Source organism: Lepidochelys kempii, chromosome 7, assembly GCF_965140265.1.
Source record: "Lepidochelys kempii isolate rLepKem1 chromosome 7, rLepKem1.hap2, whole genome shotgun sequence".
NCBI classification, from domain to species: domain Eukaryota; kingdom Metazoa; phylum Chordata; order Testudines; family Cheloniidae; genus Lepidochelys; species Lepidochelys kempii.
Genome location: NC_133262.1, coordinates 113,174,820 through 113,196,096, shown reverse-complemented (window position 1 = coordinate 113,196,096; position 21,277 = coordinate 113,174,820). Strand labels below are relative to the sequence as shown.

At 43.4% G+C, this 21,277-nt stretch overlaps 1 protein-coding gene across 12 annotated transcripts in view; it reads left to right on the top strand.

Moving 5' to 3' along the window:
* The window catches only part of ATRNL1 (attractin like 1), a 1,081,427-nt gene that overhangs the window by 138,869 nt on the left and 921,281 nt on the right, over nucleotides 1–21,277 (top strand). For all 12 annotated transcript variants that reach the window (XM_073354269.1, XM_073354267.1, XM_073354264.1 and 9 more), the window contains exon 8: nucleotides 3,808–3,895. In XM_073354269.1, coding sequence (XP_073210370.1) covers nucleotides 3,808–3,895 — 88 coding nt within the window. The remainder of the gene's footprint in view (nucleotides 1–3,807; nucleotides 3,896–21,277) is intronic.

The following is a 21,277-nucleotide window of genomic DNA, read 5'->3' as shown; positions in this document are numbered from 1 at the left end:
CAGATTCAGCTCTGTGGTCTCCAGTTCGTCTGGGTATTAGGCTGCTGGTAGTCCAACCAGCTCCAGCTCCTCCTCAGCTTCGGGCCTCTCCAGGTCCAGGCTGTCACGTGGCTCGGCTGCAGGGTCGGCGGGCAGCAGCAAACCGGATGCATCTGTTTTCTTCCCTGGCTCAGCCTCCACTGGGCTAGGAGCTCCGCCTTTTGTACCTCCTACCCCGCCTCTCAACTTCTGGTGGGAGGGCTGGGCCTGGCCGGACTCTGCCCAACTATGCGGAGAGAGTGCTCCCTCCTCCTCTGGCTCGAAGGGAGGCCACAATGCCTGACTACATCTGACAACACCACCATTGTTTTTTATATCAACAGACAGGGAGGGACGAGTTAATCTGCATTACGTGCAGAGGTGATCAATCTCTGGAATTGTTACTTTAACGACCAGATACTCTTGTCTGCAGCCTATGTTCCTGGGATGCAGCATGTATTCTCAGACTTGCTCAGACATTTTGTGATCGACCAGGATTGGGAACTTCACAATTTGGTAGTACATGACATCTTCACTCAGTGGGGGACTCCTGCCAGAGATTTATTCACTTTGCAAGTTGTCATAAATATAAAGAGAAGGGTAACCACCTTTCTGTATACAGTGCTATAAAATCCCTCCTGGCCAGAGGCAAAACCCTTTCACCTGTAACCTCGCTGGCACCTGACCCAAAATGACCAGTGAGGAGACAAGATACTTTCAAATCTGGAGGAGGGGGGGAACAAAGGGGTCTGTCTGTCTGTGTGATGCTTTTGCCGGGAACAGATCAGGAATGCAGCCTTCCAACTCCTGTTAAGTTAGTAAGTAGTCTAGTTAGAAAATGCGTTAGATTTTCTTTTGTTTAATGGCTGGTAAAATAAGCTGTGCTGGAGGGAATGTATATTCCTGTTTTTGAGTCTTTTTGTAACTTAACGTTTTGCCTAGAGGGATTCTCTATGTTTTGAATCTGATTACCATGTAAGGTATTTACCATCCTGATTTTACAGAGGTGATTCTTTTACCTTTTCTTCAATTAAAATTCTTCTTTTAAGAACCTGATTGGTTTTTCATTGTTCTTAGGATCTAAGGGCTTCAGACTGGGTTCACCTGTACAAATTGGTGAGGATTCTTATCAAGCCTTCTCCAGGAAAGGGGGTGTAGGGCTTAGAGGGATATTTTGGGGGAAGACGTCTCCAAGTGGTCTCTTTCCCTGTTCCGTAGTTAAAACGCCTGGTGGTGGCAGCATACTTTTCAAGGACAAGGCAAGGTTTGTACCTTGGGGAAGTTTTTAACCTAATCTGGTAAGAAGAAGCTTAAGGGGGGGTTTTCATGCAGGTCCCCACATCTGTACCCTAGAGTTCAGAGTGGGGAAGGAACCTTGACACAAGTGATCAGCAAATGCATAACATACTGCTCCAGGGGAGCCCTCAGCCACCAGCCCTCAGCGATGCCATCCTACATCCCTAGTAGGACCAACTCAATTGTATCTTTCTTCTGTTACCGCTTCTACCTTGAATACTGTGCAAGGTTCGATGAGACAGAGTGTTGGTGGTGGAGGAAGTGCATGAAAAAGAGAGATTAAAGAACTAAGGGGAACAATGTGTTTCTAGGACTAAAGTTAAATACTGTGGGCCAAATTCTGCTGTGAGTTACCTCAGTATATATTGGAAATAATTAAAGTCGATAAGGTTACTCTCTGTTTGTGCCTACGTCGCTCAGAGAAGAATTTGTCCCTTTTGTTTTTTCAGTACTGGTACTTAAAATGTTTAAATTAGAATATTTGTGTCATGTAATTCGGTTTTACCAAGAATGACTTTACCAAGATCACAAGGCTGCATGTGTAAAAACTTAACACTTTTCCGATGCTAGTTCCTTTTGATGCTGATGTTTGCTTGAAATAATAAGAGGATTTTGGTTCCAAAGGTGATAGTGGAAATGATTTCTTGGCTGTTTTCACAGGCAGGAAGGAAGGACTACTTAGCAACTGATGGGAGTGCTAATTAGAATCAAATGATAACTTTATTCACCTGTCTTGGCAAGAGATATATGCTTAAAACAATGGTTCAGGGTTTCTTGAAATAAATGAAAGCTGTTTGAGCAAGATAGAGGAATTTTCTTGACAAAATCAGTATATTAAAGGAATTTGGAAAATTGAATAAAAATATAGTATACATATAGCAATGTTCATCCCAAAGCATTTAACAAACTATAGGCCCAATATTTCAGTGTGATGTGACTGTTTTCTACTGCTCTGTTTGCACAAAGTAGGCCTAAAGCTGGTCCTTTAGCATCTGGTACAATTTTATATCGTCGCTATTAGGAGAGAAGCTGGAAAGCTAAGTGGCTTAAAGCTGCTTTTGTCCTAAGTGTCTCCCTCCTTCCCCATGGTTTATTGGCTGGACCGTAGAATCTGACATGATATATACAAAGTAATTGCTTCACTCCATTACTAAAATACCTCTAAGGTAGCATACCATAGCTATTTAACAGTGCACATCAGCACTGCACATCAGTTTTAGGTTGCATTAAGTTCAGGCATGGATGGTAAAATGAGGAAAGGAACTATGATTTCAGGTAACTTCTTTTTTGGATTGAAGCAAAGAATGAAGTCTCATTGCACATTGTCCATGTTCCTTCCCAACTCTGAACTCTAGGGTACAGATGTGGGGACCTGCATAAAAACCCCCTGAGCTTATTTTTACCAGCTTAGGTTAAAACTTCCCCAAGGTACAAACTATTTTACCTTTTGCCCTTGGACTTTATCGCTGCCACCACCAAGCGTCTATCAGATATATAACCGGGAAAGAGCCTGCTTGGCCTTTTCCCCCACAAATCCTCCTCAAACCCTACACCCCTGTTCTTGGGGAAGGCTTGATAAAAATCTTCACCAATTTGCATAGGTGAACACAGACCCAAACCCTTGGATCTCAAGAACAATGAAAAAAGCAATCAGGTTCTTAGAAGAAGAATTTTAATAGAAGAAAAAGTAAAAGAATCACCTCTGTAAAATCAGGATGGTAAATACCTTACAGGGTAATTAGGTTCAAAACATAGAGAATCCCTCTAGGCAAAACGTTAAGTTACAAAAAGACACAAAAACAGGAATATACATTCCATTCAGCACAGCTTATTTTCTCAGCCATTTAAACAAACAGAATCTAACGCATATCTAGCTAGATTACTTACTAAATTCTAAGACTCCATTCCTGTTCTGTCCCCAGCAAAAGCCTCACCCAGACAGACTCAGACCCTTTGATCTTCTCCCTCTTCCCAGCTTTTGAAAGTATCTTGTCTCCTCATTGGTCATTTTGGTCAGGTGCTAGTGAGATTATCCTAGCTTCTTAACCCTTTACAGGTGAAAGGGTTTTTCCTCTGGCCAGGAGGGATTTTAAAGGTGTTTACCCTTCCCTTTATATTTATGACACACCTTCTTTTTTGAAAGACATGCTGTATGTTTTAAACCATATGTTAACTATTGTAATAACACTGTAAACATACTATTGTATTTGTACGCATTTATAAACTGGATATGAATCATGAAATGCAGAGTTTGCCAAATGGGCCTTGTAATCATAATTTTATTTGTAATATATGCCTATAAAATTACATTTTTCTGATTTTTCACAATTCCATACTGGAATATTGAAGCCCAGAATAAGACAAAACATTCAGAAAAATAGGCATTTTATGTCTAGTACGTATAATGCAAGAAAATTACATGTGTTCAGAAATGTGCAAACCCAGCATTTTGTTCGAGATAATAAAATATTTACTTTTCTGTTTATCTTTTAGCTATAATTTAGACAGTAACATATGGAATGTAGTACCTGTATCAAAAGGACCTCTGCAGAGATATGGACACAGTCTTGCTTTATATCAGGTTGGGATACTTTTAATATTTCTTTTGTTCTTTTGTGCACAAAGTTAATGATCATGTATTGTGCAAATGGCAGTCTCAAATTGAAAATGTGATGAGCCATAAATTTAAAATTGTGAGGATAATTTCATTTCTAGTTTTACACTCGTGCCATAAGCTTCTTCAGTCCTTACTTAGAAAGATTATTGTACCATTTCTTAATGTAGATGGTAACTCAGTTTTCAAGCTGACCATGAGCTCAGAAAACTGAGACTGAGTAAAATAGTACAGAATAGGAGCTTATGGTTTTGTGCAATTTGAACTGTTGACATGAGAAGTACACTTTTTTGTTCATTTACTTATTTCGATTTCACTATCGTCTTGTTAGCACGTGCAGGGACATAGCTGTATTACAAAACAAAAATTGTAGTACAGTTGTATCATATACTATAAGGTAAACTGAACGGTCAGTCTTGCTGCTGTGGCAGAATCTCTGGAAAAACTGAAATAAGTCCTGGAGGTAAAAGCTGTTGTGCTACTTTCTTGAAGGTAAATTCAAAGGCTTTTTTAAATTAAAAAGCCTGTTTACATTAACAGAACACAGATGTGGAGTTTGATGTTTATAATTAAACGCAATTTTTAAAATCAGTTTTTCTTGGGCTATAGTTCGAGACATCTCCAACTTTTAAAGCACCGTAAGGCATTCAGGGAATGCAGTGTAATTCTTTAGGTAGCTTTAAATGTTAGTAATCTCATTGGCTCTTGCAGGAGAAACACAGAACCTTGACTTTAGGCCCTGATATAAAAAAGGGTTTCCAGTTCAGTTGACATAAGACAACTTCAGTAAATGTCTTTTAAATTTTTATTAAAGTCAAAACTTCTGAACCATTATCTCCTGTCATCACTGCTGTTGGACAATGTGAATTTTTTAGATAGTGACCACTCTAGTAATAGTGATTTAATAAATGCTTAAACAAATAATTTAAAGCTTCTAAATTTCACTCTACAAATACTTTTCTTAGGATGTTTCAGAGTAATCTGCGTCTGTTTTAAATGTTTTTACCGGCAATATGTAGAAAATTTTAAAAAAGCAGTAATTATTGTAATAAAAGGAACTTGTTGATAACATAGGGATCTATTTCAACCTTAGTGTGGACATACAGCTCGTGATGATGATGATAATGAGAGCTGTAGGCCCACATCTGAAAAGTATTATTCAGTGAAACCAAATCTGCAATTAGTGAACATACAAGACCAGCAGTATAAAACAGATTATTAAATAATCGATTGTTGTTCCATGAATTGTGAAAGTAGTATGGGCCAAATGAGTATTCACATGTGAGTAAGATGAAAGAATTTCAGTTGAACTATATTCAAAATGTACAGATTTTTAAAAGTCTTTCTAGGACAAATTTTGATGATTTACCTTTTGAGATCTTCAAGAAATTGAACAACAGGAACATAATGTATTGCAGAAGAGCATCATATAGTACCTAGAGGTGGCAGCTTTGAGCTGTGGACTAGTCATTGTATAACACTTTTTATTTAAGAACAAAAATATCCACAAAGAGAAGTAATTAGATTAAGATTTAAACTTGAACTCCTGAGATTTTAAAGTCTCACTCCAGAACAAAGTGAGAGCATAGGAGCCAGTGTAGCTGGATTGTGCTGCAAAGTAAATTGAAGCTATATAATTGACTGTGTGGAGAATGAAATAACTTACTGTGCCATTCCTTTAAAAGCTACTTTAGTTAAAGTTGAAGTACTGAAATTTTTTATTCTGGAGGTAAAAAGATCAGAAGATTCCCACTGGTGTATAGTTATATAAAGTGCCCTAGACATTTTTATGCATTTATAGACAGGAAAGCATGGAAGCATTCTTGCTTTTAGACCCATCTAAAGCATTACATGACATTATTTTAAACACCTCTTCTCATGACCAAACTGGCTATTAGGAAGTTGTTTGCCCCTCTCTGCATGACATTGATGCACCACCATGAAGAAGACTGCACATAGTTCCAAACACCTCAATAATAGAAGGAAATCAGCAAATTTGGAAGGAATTCATAGAAGAAAAATTAAGGGCCTTGACGGAATAGTTTCTGACATGAGAGAAATAAATGTGCATATCTTTGCTAAATGATGAATAAGGGGATAAAGTTAGACAATACCATCTTTTCTTGCATACCCCTAGGCATGCAGTAAAATGCAGTTTCACAGAAAATGAATGTGGTTGGTGATATGACTTCGATTTCTAGTGATCTGGTAGTCACATTACAAAATTTGCCATCATAATTGGCACTACTGTTGGCAGCTTCAAGACAACCAAAGAATGAATTAAGATTAAATTCTGAAGGAATGATCTATCCGGAACAAGGATGAATCACATGGGTAGGGTGATGTAAGAATGATTATAGTGGTATTGCTCTTTGTGTAGACAAAGAACTTCAGTATTCAAGCCAGTCAATTTGATACTTGCAGAAACACTAAATTTACTCTCCCTACTCCAGATTATATTAATTTAACAGCTAAGGTTTTATCAAAGAGAGCAAATTCTCTTGATTGCTTTGTTTTAACTTGTTGGTATTGATGTTGAGACTGTATAGCCATTCAAATATGGTTTCACTGATTTGATCAGGAGCTGTTCCTAGAATTACAAAGGAGTAAATAGTTTCTGTATTTGCTTTAAAACCACTTAGGCAAAATTAATTTATCAGCTGGTTCATTGTGGCCATTAGATGTATGCATGCACTTGTGTAGGCTATTATAATTTACTCCAGAACACTTACGTAATGCTTCAAAGGTCTTTTCTCACTGTTCTGTTAGCCTCTGATAGCAAGATATTACCACAGGTCACATGGTTTAATTCTGTACATCTTTCGGTTACTTCCTGTACATCCACAAGCTGGTTTCATTTTGATCTGTACAGTATCTCAGAAGTGATTGAGAGCTAGATAAAATGAACCATCATACACATACTGTACAGAGGTTAGAAAAATCTCTTATTGGCACACAACTGATTTATTCAAAGTTTTTCTTCAATTCAGTAGACCTCAATCATTGATGGAATTTGTTTCTTGGTATTAAAGGCTGAGATTTTTCAAAATTCAATTGATTGTTATATTCTTATTAGTTGATTAGCATAATAGTGTTTTGGTAATCATTTCTAGGAGGCCTAAAAGCAGATAATATGTAGTTAGTACATTTTTATTTAGTTTTTGTTTTTTATTCCTTTCTATATATTTAAAATATGTGCAATTCAAATTTTAGTTCTCTGAGTGCTTGCACATGTCCATTCCAATGTAGATATTTGTGTTCCCCAAGAACAATTGCCGGAAATGTTTCCCTGAGCAATATCTTGTTGGGTCGGTTCTAGTCCCTCTGGCGTTGCACGCTCATAGTGTCAGTGTAGGGGCCTGACGACCCTGCTCTCTTTCAGTTCCTTCTTACCTCCCATGACAGTTGCTGAAACACTGGTTGCTCAGGCAATCTATTCCATTAGTGGTTCTCTCTCTAGTGTGCGCTATAAATAGACCCACCAGGCCCTGGACATGGGTCGGCTCGTTGGCCCGAGTTCCCAGTGTCTGTCTGTCCCTGGACTATCCCCGGACTCCAGGCAGCGCTCCTTGGGCTCGAGGTGGCGATCACCAGTGGGCTGGCACAGACCTGCAGAAGGGCAGCACCTGTCCTCGCAGCCCCAGTACTGTGAGTGCCCGAACTGCTCTCCCAGTGCATGGCACTGCTCCAGCAGATCGAGTTGCTGGTCCCCAGAGCCCTACCACCGGTCGCCAGACTGTCGATACGGTTCGCCACAGACACATCATTGATCCCTAACACGGCGGTCTACTTGCTTCCGGTCCTGCTCGACAGAGTGGCACTGCTCACTAAGCGGCAGGCGTAGATCACCGATCTGCCAAACACCGCTGCTGACCACCAGGATCACAGCATCGAGAGTCATCACCCTTGTTCAGATCCTCAGTGGAGGTCTGGATCGGCATCGACAGGATTGGGTTAGCCAGATGGCCTCGGCATCGTCCTGGTCCCCCAGACATGTGTATCCCTCTTCAGGCTCCGACAAGAGGATGAGAGCCTGCTCGTGGGCCAGGGGCACTGGCATTCCCCACAGGACCGCATGGCGTCAGGGCCAGTGGCCTTCCCCCAGCAACTCTGGAACTCCTGGGGGATTTCCCCATCCATTGCGGGGGTATAGGTTAGCCTTGGGGACATCTGACAAACATTCGGCAACAGTCTCCTGCCTGCCCCCGACTCGGATGCAGACTTAGATCGGGCTTCTCAGGGACACCCAGCCTTGAGTGAGGCCACCATGGTGGAGGTGGCAGAGGTGACAGACCCTCCAATATCCGCCTCCTCATCTTCTCCTGATAAGGCGATAACTGAGCCCTCTCACCCAGTTCCCCAGGATGATGCCAAGGCTCACCAAGAGGTCTGAAAGAGGGTCGCCTCAAACCTGGGGCTGGAAGCGGAGGAGTTGGCGGAGCCCTCAGACTCCCTCTTTGATGTTTTAAGTGGCATTGACTGTACATAAGGAAGTGGCAAAAATCACTAAAACCGTGTGGCAGATGCCTTCATCCCTCCTCTCTCTCTTCCCACCGCCCCCTCCAAGCCTGCAGAGTGTAAATACTATGTCCCCGCTGAGGGGTATGAATATTTGTACACTGATCCTGCCCCAACCTCACTGGTTGTGTCCACAGTCAATGAGCATGACAGACAGGGCCAGGTGCAATGCCCAAAAACAGAGGCAAACAGGCTCAATCTCTTTGGAAGAAACATTTATTCGACTTCCAGCCTCCAGCTCCCAGGTGGCCAACCACCAGCCTTTACTTGGCTGCTATGATTTTAATATCTGGCAGTCTATGGCCAAGTTCTCTGACTCGCAGCCAGAGGAACCCAGGAAGGAATTCCTAGCTATCCTTGATGAGGGTAAGGCAGTGGCAAGGGTAGCCCTCCAAGCAGCCTCAGATGCAGCGGGCTCGGCGCCTGAACCCTGGCCTCTGCCATCTCCATGAGGTGGGTGTTCTGGTTACTGTCATCGGGCCTTTCAATGGAGGTTCAGCAGTCCATTCAGAACCCTCCCATTTGATGGCTTGGCACTGTTCTCTGAGCAAACAGACACTAAATTACATGGTCTGAAAAACTTATGGGCAACCCTGGGCACACTGGGCCTGTACATCCTGGGGGCGCGGTTTAAGCTGCAACAGACCAAGATGTTTGGAAGCCAACCTCAGCCTGAGCCCTTCCATAAAACGGTCAATGGCTGAGTGCCGGCAAGGTTACCAGCCAGCATCCTATGCTCATTCGAGCTCCACCCATAGCCAACAGGTTGATAAGTGGGGTGTGCACATTTTGAGGTGTGCTCCAGGCTGACCTTCCAGCCTGTGTCCTTGATCCTACTCCCCAGTTACTTTCTAACCACCTGTCCCCCTCCTGCCTGCCTGGGCTTGTATAACGTTGGACCGATGGGCCCTCAGCACTGTGGCAGAGGGGTATACCCTGCAGTTTACTTTTGTCCCCCTCTCACGTCCTCCTCTCACATCCCCCTGTCCCCGTCCCTCTTCAGGGACCCCTCTCACAAGAGTCTTCTCGCTCAGGAGGTGCAAGGCCTTCTGCAGATGGGAGCTGTGGAGGAAATCGCACTGCCTTTAAGGGGCAAGGGGTTTTACTCTCACTGTTTTTTAATCCCAAAGGCCAAGGAGAGTCTACAGCCTATCCTAGACCTGCAAAACCTCAACAAATATCACAAGAAGTTGAAGTTTTGCATGGTCTCCCTGGCCTCCATCATTTCTTCTCTGGATCCGGTAGACTAGTACACTGCCATTGATCTGAAGGACACATACATATATCAATATTCCATGGACACACATGTTTTCTACGTTTCATGGTGGGGACCACCCACTACCAGTTTGCAATGCCCCCTTTCGGCCAAGGAACAGTGCTGAGGGTGTTTACCAAATGCATGTTGGTGGTGGCGGCTTACCTCAGACATCAGGATATTGAGGTTTACTCATACCTCGATGACTGGCTCATCAAGAGCTGCTCCAGGCCTCGATGTTGTATGTCAACAGGCAAGGGGAAGTGAGCTTGACCGCTCTCGGTCAGGAAGCACTCTGCCTATGGGACTTTTGCATCCAGCACATGATCCACCTGGAAGCTTTGCATCTTCCTGGTGTCCGAAACATGCTGTCATAGATTCATAGATACTAAGGTCAGAAGGGACCACTATGATCATCTAGTCTGACCTCCTGCACAACGCAGGCCACAGAATTTCACCCACCCACTCCTGCAAAAAACCTCTCACCTATGTCTGAGCTATTGAAGTCCTCAAATCGTAGCTTAAAGACTTCAAGGAGCAGAGAATCCTCCAGCAAGTGACCCGTGTCCCATGCTACAGAGGAAGGCGAAAAACCTCCAGGGCCTCTTCCAATCTGCTCTGGAGGAAAATTCCTTTCTGACCGCAAATATCGCTAAGATTCACCAGCCAGATACTACAGAAAATTCTTTCCCGGGTAACTCCGATCCCACCCCATCTAATATCCCATCACAGGCTATTGGGCCTATTTACCATGAATATTTAATTACCAAAACCATGTTATCCATCATACCATCTCCTCCATAAACTTATCAAGTTTAATCTTAAAGCCAGATAGATCTATAGACTAGGGACCGAATGGCTAGGCAGTTCTGCGGAAAAGGACCTAGGGGTGACAGTGGACGAGAAGCTGGATATGAGTCAGCAGTGTGCCCTTGTTGCCAAGAAGGCCAATGGCATTTTGGGATGTATAAGTAGGGGCATAGCGAGCAGATCGAGGGACGTGATCGTCCCCTCTATTCAACATTGGTGAGGCCTCATCTGGAGTACTGTGTCCAGTTTTGGGCCCCACACTACAAGAAGGATGTGGATAAATTGGAGAGAGTCCAGCGAAGGGCAACAAAAATGATTAGGGGTCTGGAACACATGAGTTATGAGGAGAGGCTGAGGGAACTGGGATTGTTTAGTCTGCAGAAGAGAAGAATGAGGGGGGATTTGATAGCTGCTTTCAACTACCTGAGAGGTGGTTCCAGAGAGGATGGTTCTAGACTATTGTCAGTGGTAGAAGAGGACAGGACAAGGAGTAATGGTCTCAAGTTGCAGTGGGGGAGGTTTAGGTTGGATATTAGGAAAAACTTTTTCACTGGTGAAACACTGGAATGCATTACCTAGGGAGGTGGTAGAATCTCCTTCCTTAGAAGTTTTTAAGGTCAGGCTTGACAAAGCCCTGGCTGGGATGATTTAATTGGGGATTGGTCCTGCTTTGAGCAGGGGGTTGGACTAGATCACCTCCTGAGGTCCCTTCCAACCCTGATATTCTATGATTCTGTGATCTTTTGTCCCCACTGCTTCCCTTGGAAGGCTATTCCAAAACTTCACTTCTCTGATGGTTAGAAACCTTTGTCTAATTTCAAGTCTAAACTTCCCAATGACCAGTTTATATCCATTTGTTCTTGTGTCCACATTGGTACTGAGCTTAAATAATTCCCCTCCCTCTCTGGTATTTATTCCTCTGATATATTTATAGAGAGCAATCCTATCTCCCCATAATCTTCTTTTAGTTAGGCTAAACAAGCCAAGCTCCTTGAGTCTCCTTTCATAAGACAAGTTTTCCATTCCTCGGATCATCCTAGCAGCCCTTCTCTGTACCTGTTCCAGTTTGAATTCATCCTCCTTAAACATGGGAGACCAGAACTGCACACAGTATTCCAGGTGAGGTCTCACCGGTGCCTTGTATAAAGGTACTAACACCTCCTTATCTCTACTGGAAATACCTCTCCTGATGCATCCCAAGACCGCATTAGCCTTTTTCACAGCCATATCACATTGGCGGCTCATAGTCCTCCTATGATCAACCAATACTCCAAGGTCCTTCTCTTCTTCCGTTACTTCTAGTTGATGCGTCCCCATCTTATTACTACAATTCTTGTTATTAATCCCTAAATGCATGACCTTACACTTCTCACTATTAAATTTCATCCTATTACTATTACTCCAGTTTACGAGGTCATCCAGATCCTCCTGTATGATATCCCTGTCCTTCTCTAAATTGGCAATACCTCCCAGCTTTGTATCATCCGCAGACTTTATTAGCACACTCTCACTTTTTGTGCCGAGGTCAGTAATAAAAAGATTAAAGAAGATTGGTCCCAAAACCGATCCTTGAGCAACTCCACTGGTAACCTCCCTCCAGCGTGACAGTTCACCTTTCAGTAGGACCCGTTGTAGTCTCTCCCCTTTAACCAATTCCTTATCCACCTTTCAATTTTCATATTGATCCCCATCTTTTCCAATTTAACTAATAATTCCCCATGTGGCACGGTATCAAACGCCTTACTGAAATCGAGGTAAATTAGATCCACTGTGTTTCCTTTGTCTAAAAAATCTGTTAAAGAAGGAGATCAGGTTGGTTTGGCACGATCTACCTTTTGTAAAACCATGTTGTATTTTGTCCCATTTAGCATTGACCTCAATGTCCTTAACTACCTTCTCCTTCAAAAATTTTTTCCAAGACCTTGCATACTACAGATGTCAAGCTAACAGGCCTGTAGTTACCCAGATCCCTTTTTTTCCCTTTCTTAAAACTAGGAACTATGTTAGCAATTCTCCAATCATACAGTACAACCCCTGAGTTTACAGATTCATTAAAAATTCTTGCTAATGGGCTTGCAATTTCATTTGCCAATTCCTTTAATATTCTTGGATGAAGATTATCTGGGCTCCCTGATTTAGTCCCATTAATCTGTTGGAGTTTCGCTTCTACCTCAGATATGGTAATATCTACCTCCATATCCTCATTCCCATTTGTCATGCTACCATTACCTAAGATCCTCTGTAGCCTTATTAAAGACTGAGGCAAAGTATTTGTTTAGCTATTGGGTCATGCCTAGATGACCTCCACTCCATCCTCGGTGTTTAGCGGTCCCACTTCTTCTTTCTTTGTTTTTTTGTTCTTTCTATGGCTATAGAACCTTTTACTGTTGGTTTTAATTCCCTTTGCAAGGTCCAACTCTACTTGACTTTTAGCCTGTCTCACTTTATCCCTACATGTTCTGACCTCAATAAGGTAGCTTTCCTTGCTGATCCCTCCTATCTTCCACTCCTGGTATGCTTTCTGCTTTTTCTTAATCACCTCTCTGAGATGCTTGCTCATCCAGCTTGGTCTACAACTCCTGCCTATGAATTTTTCCCCTTTTCTTGGGATGCAGGCTTTCGATAGCTTCTGCAGCTTTGATTTAAAATAATCCCAGGCCTCCTCTACCTTTAGATCCTTAAGCGCTTCAGTCCAATCCACTTCCCTAACTAATTTCCTTAATTTTTGAAAGTCAGCCCTTTTGAAATCAAAAACCCTAGTTGCAGATTTATTTTTGTTAATCCTTCCGTTCAGTTTGAACTGAATTAGCTCATGATCACTTGAACCAAGATTATCCCCTGCAACCATTTCTTCTATGAGGTCCTCACTACTCACCAAAACCAAATCTAAAATGGCTTCCCCTCTAGTTGGTTCAGCAACTACTTGTTGAAGGAATCCATCAGCTATCGCATCTAGGAAAATCTGAGCCCTATTATTACTAGCACTCGTCCTCCAGTCTATATCTGGGAAGTTAGTCTCCCATGATGACACAGTTTCCATTAATATTTACTTTATTAAAAACATTAAAAAGGGCTCTATCCATATCCAAATTAGATCCTGGCGGTTTATAGCACACCCCAAGCACTATCCCAGGGGAGACTCTAATAGTTTTCTTCCCCAATGTGATTTTTGCCCAGACAGATTCTGTCTTAACCATGCCATCGCTTCTTATTTCTTTACATTCTACCTCATCATTGATATACAATGCTACTCCACCACCTTTACCTTTATTTCAGTCTTTCCTAAACAGCACATACCCTTCAATACCTGTAGTCCAGTCATGACTACTATTCCACCATGTTTCTGTTATCCCTATAATATCTGGTTTCACTTCCTGCACCAGTAACTCTAGTTCCTCCCATTTTGTTACCTAGGCTCCTCGCACTGGTGTACAAACATCTTAATTTTTGCTGTTTGGCCTCACTCACATTCTGTGCCCTATTAGGCACAGTCATTCTACAGCCAGTATAACCTATTAGACTGGAATCCACACTGCCCTTCCTCCTTATATACATTCTCCTACCCACGGCTGTATCCTTTCCTACTTCGTTTTCTTCCCTCTCAATGCTAAAATCCGGCGTGGAGATTACGTGGACATCTCCCCGAAATTCCTAGTTTAAAGCTCTCTTAATCAGTTGTGCCAGCCTCCATCCTAGAAGTCTATTTCCTTCCCTACTCAGATGAAGTCCATCCTGAGAGAACTGTCCTCTGTCCATGAATGCCTCCCAGTGGCCATACGTCCCAAAGCCCTCCTTATAGCACCACTGCCGAAGCCATCTGTTGATAGTCATAATCTTGTCACACCTTTGTTTCCTTTCTCTAGGAACAGGCAGAATCCCACTAAAGATTACCTGAGCCTCGATTTCCTTAAGCGTCTTCCCCAGCCTAGCATAGTCTCCCTTAATACTTTCCAGCGAGAATCTAGCCATATCATTGTCTCCCTTAATACTTTCCAGCGAGAATCTAGCCATATCATTTGTTCCCACATGAAGGATAATTAAGGGATTCTTTCCTGCTCCCTTTAGGATCCTTTTCAACCTCAGGTCTACATCTCGTATCTTAGCACCTGGAAGGCAGCATACCCTTCTATTCTCTGGGTCAGCTCTGGTTACAGGCCTGTCTATTCTTCTCAGTAAAGAGTCCCCTATCACATAGACCTGCCTTTTCCTGGTGACGGTGCTATTCTCCAGTCTATCCCCTGTTCCCTCTGGCTGCAAGTTCTTTCCATTCCTGTTCTCCCTTGTAATCCTCTTCAACCCATCCTGTATCCTCCTGGGGCTCATACTTGGTGTAGTCTCCATTAACTCTTCCCCTTTTCCTATAGGGCTAGCCGCTCTTCTCTTCTTCCTTGCCCTTCCACCTTCAGTGGTTACCTGCTGAGCCCCTTCCTCATTTTCCAACTCTGCAAACCTATTCTTGAGCTCTATTTCTCCTTCACTAGCCCGTCTTTTCCTCTGCCTGGTTCTTTTAGTCACATGCTTCCACTGATCACTTTTTCTCACCCAGTCTCCCCTCAGAATTCCCCAGTTCTGCTTCCATCTGCAAGTCTGAGCTTTTCCCTTCAGATACCTCATGTCTTTGCTCCATAATCTGCTCAAACCCCTTCCTAAACTCAGCCAGACTTTCCACCTGCATCTTCAAACCTCGGATCTTTTCCTCCATCAGCTCTATCAGATGGTATTTCATGCAGACAAAACTCTTACCAGGTATCCCCTCCAGGATCATGTACATACCGCAGCTTCCACATTCAGTCATCTTCATTGTGTCTTCCACGACATGAGTCACTCCCACTGCTGCCTCTGTATCTGTCATAGCCTTCCCACCTAAATCCTGTTAGTCTGGGAAACACAAACCACACCAAAACACCACCACCCACAGCAAAAACAAACCCTAAACAAGCACCACAAGACAAACTCCCTTTTGAAACTCCCACTCAGACTCCCCTGTTTACAGCTCTGTTTGCTAGCTCCTGTGCCGCTGCAGCTGTCTGTGCCGCTGCCTGACTGGCTGGCTACCTTTTAGGACCCGTGGTCGGTTTGCCTCAGTAGGTCCTTCTCTCACGACAAATGGTCGCTCTACTTGGAGGTCATCCAAGCACTCTTCAAGAAGTGGGGGGCTCCCCAGTTGGACCTATTTGCCACCAGACAGAACATAGTGTCATCAGTTCTGCTCTCTCCAAGGCCTCAGCAAGGGCGCCCTTTCCAAGGTCTTTCTCCTGTCATGGGTGTGAGACCTGATGTATGCATTCCAGCTGATTCCACTTATCAGCAGAGTCCTGTCGAAAATCAAGAGGGCCAAGGCACGAGTCATTGATTGCCCCAGTTTGGCCTCACCAGTGTTGGTTTTGCATGTGCGAGCATCTGGCCATGGCTGTTCTGTGGCCCAGCTGCCCAGACCTACTCTCACAGGATCACGGTTGTCTCCTGCACTCAAACCTTCCCTCTCTCCACCTCACAGCTTGGCTGTTGCGTGGCTGAACCCAGAGGAGCAGGTCTGCTCTAGTCAGGTACAGCAGGTTCTCTTGGAAAGTAGAAAGCCCTCCTCCAGAGCGACTTACCAGGCAAAGTGGAATAATTTCTCTTGCTGGGCATCAGAGTGTAGCATATCAATGTCAGGGAGCTCAGGGCAGTGCGTTTCTCTCTCATATGGCAGGGAAATCTATCTTAGTCCTTAGACAACACAACGGCCATGTTTTACATGAACAAGCAGAGAGGGGGCACGTTTTTCTCCACTCTGTCAGGAAGTGGACAGTCTTTGGATGTTCTGTGTTGATCACGACAGCATGCTAGAAGCTTCCCATCTTCCCAGGGTCCAGAATAGGCTGGAATATTGCCTCAGCAGGTCTTTCTCTTCTCACATGAGTGGTCTCTCTGTCCAGATATTGGGAGAGATTTCTTCTGAAGGTGGAGACGCCCCTGGCAGACCTGTTCACCATTCAATCCAACAGGAAATGTCACCATTCTGTGCCCTCAAGTGCCATGGCCAGGGATCCTTCAGAGATTCATTCCTGTTACCTTGGACTCAGAATCTGCACCGTGTGTTCCCACCCATCCCACTCATTCACAAGGTGCTGATGAAGATCAAACAGGGCCGAGCCCAAGTCATCCTCATAGCTCTGGCATGGCCCAGACAGCACTTGTTCTTCTCTCTCCTGACCATATCGGTGGAGATGGCTCTCCAGCTCCCATTGCATGCAGGCTTAATATCCAGGGATTATGGATGAATGCTCCCATCACTGCACCTGATAGCCTGAAAGCTCCATGGTTGAATCCAGACGAGCAATCTTGTTCAGAGCAAGTCCAAGAAGTCCTGATGGGCAATAGAAAACCATCTCCCAGGGCAACTTACCTGGTTAAATGGAAGAGATTCTCTATCTGGTGCTCCCAACGAGTTCAGCTATGCCCACACCTTTCGTTTCTCCTGAAAGTAGTGTCTCAGTTCCATTGCAGTCAATCAGTTTTTCTGACTGTGTTCTATACTAAACCACATGCGAGCAGAGAGGAACAATGGCTTTGCTCCTTAGATGTATGGCGTGCCCTGGTGTTCTGTTTACAAAGGACCAAACCATTCAGCAGATCCGCCCAGCTATTGCAGAAAGGATGAGAGGCCTCCCTGTTTCAGCACAGAGAATCTCCTCATTGATCACTTTGTGTATCAACACATGCTACACACTTGCGAATGTTCCACCCCTGGCTAATCTGACGGTGCACTCTACAAGGTCTCAAGCCTCCTCTGCCACCATTCTGACACAGGTGCCAATTCAGGACATATGTAGGGCGGCAACCTGGTAGCATGTGGAGAGCATCTGATGACTAAGGCTACGATATAGTCACTGAGCTCATGGAAGTCATGGAATCTGTGACTTCATCCTGAAGCGGTAGGGAACTGCAGGGTACCTCCACTCACAGGCAGCGGGAGCCACTGGAGCTGCAGGTGGTGGGGGAACCCTGCAGCTCCCGGCGGCAGGGGAACCCCAGAGCTCCCTGCTGCCACAGGCAGCTGGGGGATCCCCAGAGCTGTGGGTGGTGTGGGGACCCCACAACTCCCCGCTGCTGTGGGCGGCAGGGGTACCCCCGCTGCTCCCAGTTACTGCAGGGGTCCTCCTGCAGCTCCCAGCTGTGGGGGGCAGGGACCCTGGAACTCCAACACCCAACTCGTGGTGGGGGGCCCTGGAGATCCCTGTTGCCCTGAAGCTGCTCTGTGGCAGGTGGTGTGGAGACCCACAGATCCCCGTTTTGTGTCGATATTTTTAGTAAAAGTCACAGACTGGTCACAGCTTCTGTGAATTTTTCTTTATTGCATGTGACCTATCCATGACTTCTACTAAAAATATCCATGACAACATCTTAGCCTTACTGATGACACACATTGTTCGGTAAGCAAGCAGCCACACTCTGCAATAGCTGGTGTTTGAATGGCCTTAAGATGCAGCCCCATATAGAGTGTATTGCTGTAATCCAGTGAGAGGTGGTGAAGGATGGATAACAATGTGAATCTGGAAGAAAAATCTTAGCCAAGAGTAGATAATGATAAAAGGCATCCTTGGCCACCACAGCTTTTTCGATATCCAGAAGCAACTGAGGATCAGGTCAGATCCCCAAGTGCAGAGTCTGAGTTACAAAAGATGGGCAGTCTCCCTTGATTAAGGGAACTGATATCACCTTTGCCAGTCCTACTAGTTGTTTTTTCCCAACCTACCAATATTAACTCAGGCCTGTTTTTCAGAAATCTTATCCAGGTGGCACCCATCCAAACACCAATTTGTGCAAGACACAAAATTAATTGGTCATCTGTACCAAGCTGGTTCAGTGAGAGACCAGAATGAGACATAGATCTCAGGGTATGTCTACCATGCAACCTAGAGGTGTGATTGTAGCTCAGGTACATATCTGAGCTAGTTTTTTCTCTAGCTAGATCATAGCTACCTTGAGTAGTAAGAGCAGTGAAGCTGCAGCAGCGTGGGCAGCTGCTACTCAAGTACGTACCAGGGTTCCCAAGTGGGCAGGGCTAGCCTAGACGGCTGCCTGTATTGCTGTGGCTTCACTGCAATTGTTACTTGAGCTATCAAGCTGCAGTCACACCCCCTGATTGCAGTGTGGACATACCCTCTAGTGTTTACTCAGACATAAATGACACTGCAGCACATGCCAGTACCATCAAAGAAATCTAGTCTTATGCATAGGTGTTTTCCTTTTGAGGTATTGTGCAACCTATGTACAATCTTTTTTTAATATGTTGTCTTGTGGGCTTGCTATATCATGATGTCTTTCCTGGTGTGTCCAGGAAAAGGCCTCAAACCCATCTGCAGAAGAAGCATGCTGTATAGTAATTTCCGTGGGTCATCCTCAATCATCTCTATGATCTAACTGCTCTGAAACTGTTACTGATCAGGTGAACTTCTTAGAATCAATTGAATTGTTAGGTGAAACAGTTCACATGTTCCCTGCTTGTTCACATTACATGGTTAACACCTGGCTTGTGTGTTCTTATTTTTTTCCAGCTGTCAGCATTTTAGACTTGTGGAACAGCTAACAAATCAGAATAGTTATACTAGAACAGCTTGAGGGGATCAAGCCCACAGTGGCATTTTGGAGGAAAATATGTACAGATTCTCTGCCCCATTCCATTTGTTTTTTGCTGACCAAGTGGTGCAAAAGGGAGTGGAAACCACATGCAAGCTCCTAAGCATGGGAGAGTGTTCTGTGGTTAGAAAGTCAGTGTTGCTTGTGCATGGGGCATGTTGGAGAGCTACTGTGCTCTGGCCATCCACAGTTGCTATTTAGTCCCGTGGGGTTGCTAGCCAGCTGGCAGGAGCTTTAATTTAAACCAGGTCTGGGGCAAAGAATCACAGAGATGTAACCAGTTTGTGAGAGCCCATTATTCCAGATGCAGTCTAGAATCTGCCCTGGTATGTCCAGGACTGTTGTGAATGTGTTTTCAGGGGTAGCTTGGGGAAATAGATGTTCTGGCTGGGCTTCTGGCCCCTAGATGATTGAGACCCTAGTGTCTGGCTGTTCATTTCTGTCTGGATAGACATAGTAGGGGGAACACTGTGGTTGCCTCTGCCTGCTACTCCCTGGCTGGAAAAAGAGGACTCTGGACCTGGCTGTGGACTCCTGTTTATAGGCCTCTGTGGTCAGGCAGAGATGGTTAGAGTATTGACTAGTATCGCAGTCACTGTACTGAGTTTATGGTCACAGGTGGATTGGAGAACTATACTCTCTAGACTTCATCTCTATATCAGAGTCCTCTTGGCTGGGAGCCTAATCATAGAGGTTAGGTGGAGAGTGGCCTTGCTTATTCATAAATATACAGCCTACAGAGAAAGGCCAACAGGAAAAGACAGCTAAAAATAATCTTCTCCTGGTCAAAACAGAAGACTTAACATATCTGGTCCTGAAAACAAAATTCTGTCTTCCAGAACTATAGACAAGCAGTGTTTTATTATTTTTGAATGCATTTCAATATGACAACTTTATTTTCAATTAAAAGGTCAGATTCCAAAAAAACCCCAACCATTTTGTTTATTTACTGAAATCCTCAAAAGCTTTTAAAACTACTGGAATAGAGGCTTAATACTTAATTATTATGGAGAGACAGGTATACTCATTTTTAGGTAATAATTGGTCTTCTGTAATGTGAAGCAAGCTCTGTGAATGACATCAACTAAAACATTTAGTTTAAATTCTGTAACCTCTTGGTAACTTGCCTAGCAAAGGGAGTTCTAAGGAGGACAAAGTTTCTTATTTCCTCTTCCACTTGCCATCCCAGCACACTAACCTTTGTGCCATTTCATTGTGATGGCAGAGGAAATAACAAGAGCTAATAACAGACTGTACAACTTTACTTGGTAACTGACACTTTAAAAAATACTTTGTTTCTCCATTCATCTGTCATTCATCAATGTAAGGTCTGCTGAGCGCAGTACAAAGTTAGGAGAGTTATATAATTGTCATTTTTGTCTTTATAGTCATTTGTCTCTCTCTAATGTCTCCATGTCGTGATGCAGAAAATATCTGACAAAAGTCACATTGCTTTTTCCTGATCCTTCCTTACTGCTTAGGAAGGGTAGGGCATAGTGAAGTAAAATTATTTCTTAGGAGAGGTGTAGCAAAACCACATTTTTAAAATATTAAGTCAATTACTCACCCGCGAATTTGAAAATTAAAAAAAAAACAGAATAAAACAAATGTGAAGTGCTTTCATATGTGACTAGGAAGAATGTTAAAACTATCACTGTGTCTCTAATGAAAGTAATTAATTTACATTTTATGTCAATAACTGAAATCTCTAGAATCTACAAAATATGTTTAATAGGTATCTTAGGTACACATCAGCTAGTGTCCCAGAATGGTGGTGCACATTTTTCTGATGGAGTAATTTTTCATCCAGTAAAAAGTAATTGATGTGATGTCAGGAAATATTACTTTGTGCTGAGATTTATGATAGTGTATTTCATAACATCCCACAGTGATCATTTTAAATGCAGATATAAAACAAGATATCCTATCTATGGTTTTCTTGGCTGCTAAAAGTTTTTAGATCATATTCATGCTTGTTAGAGAATATGGGAAAATTGGTATAATACAATGGTGGAAAATTCAAAAGTTTCTGTTACTTCTCTTCTAAGAGTTATGTGATATAGATTGTACATATACTGTCAGTAGCCATGCTGTTGAATCAAAATACACCTACTGTCCAAGTACTGTCCAACTGAGTATTAAAT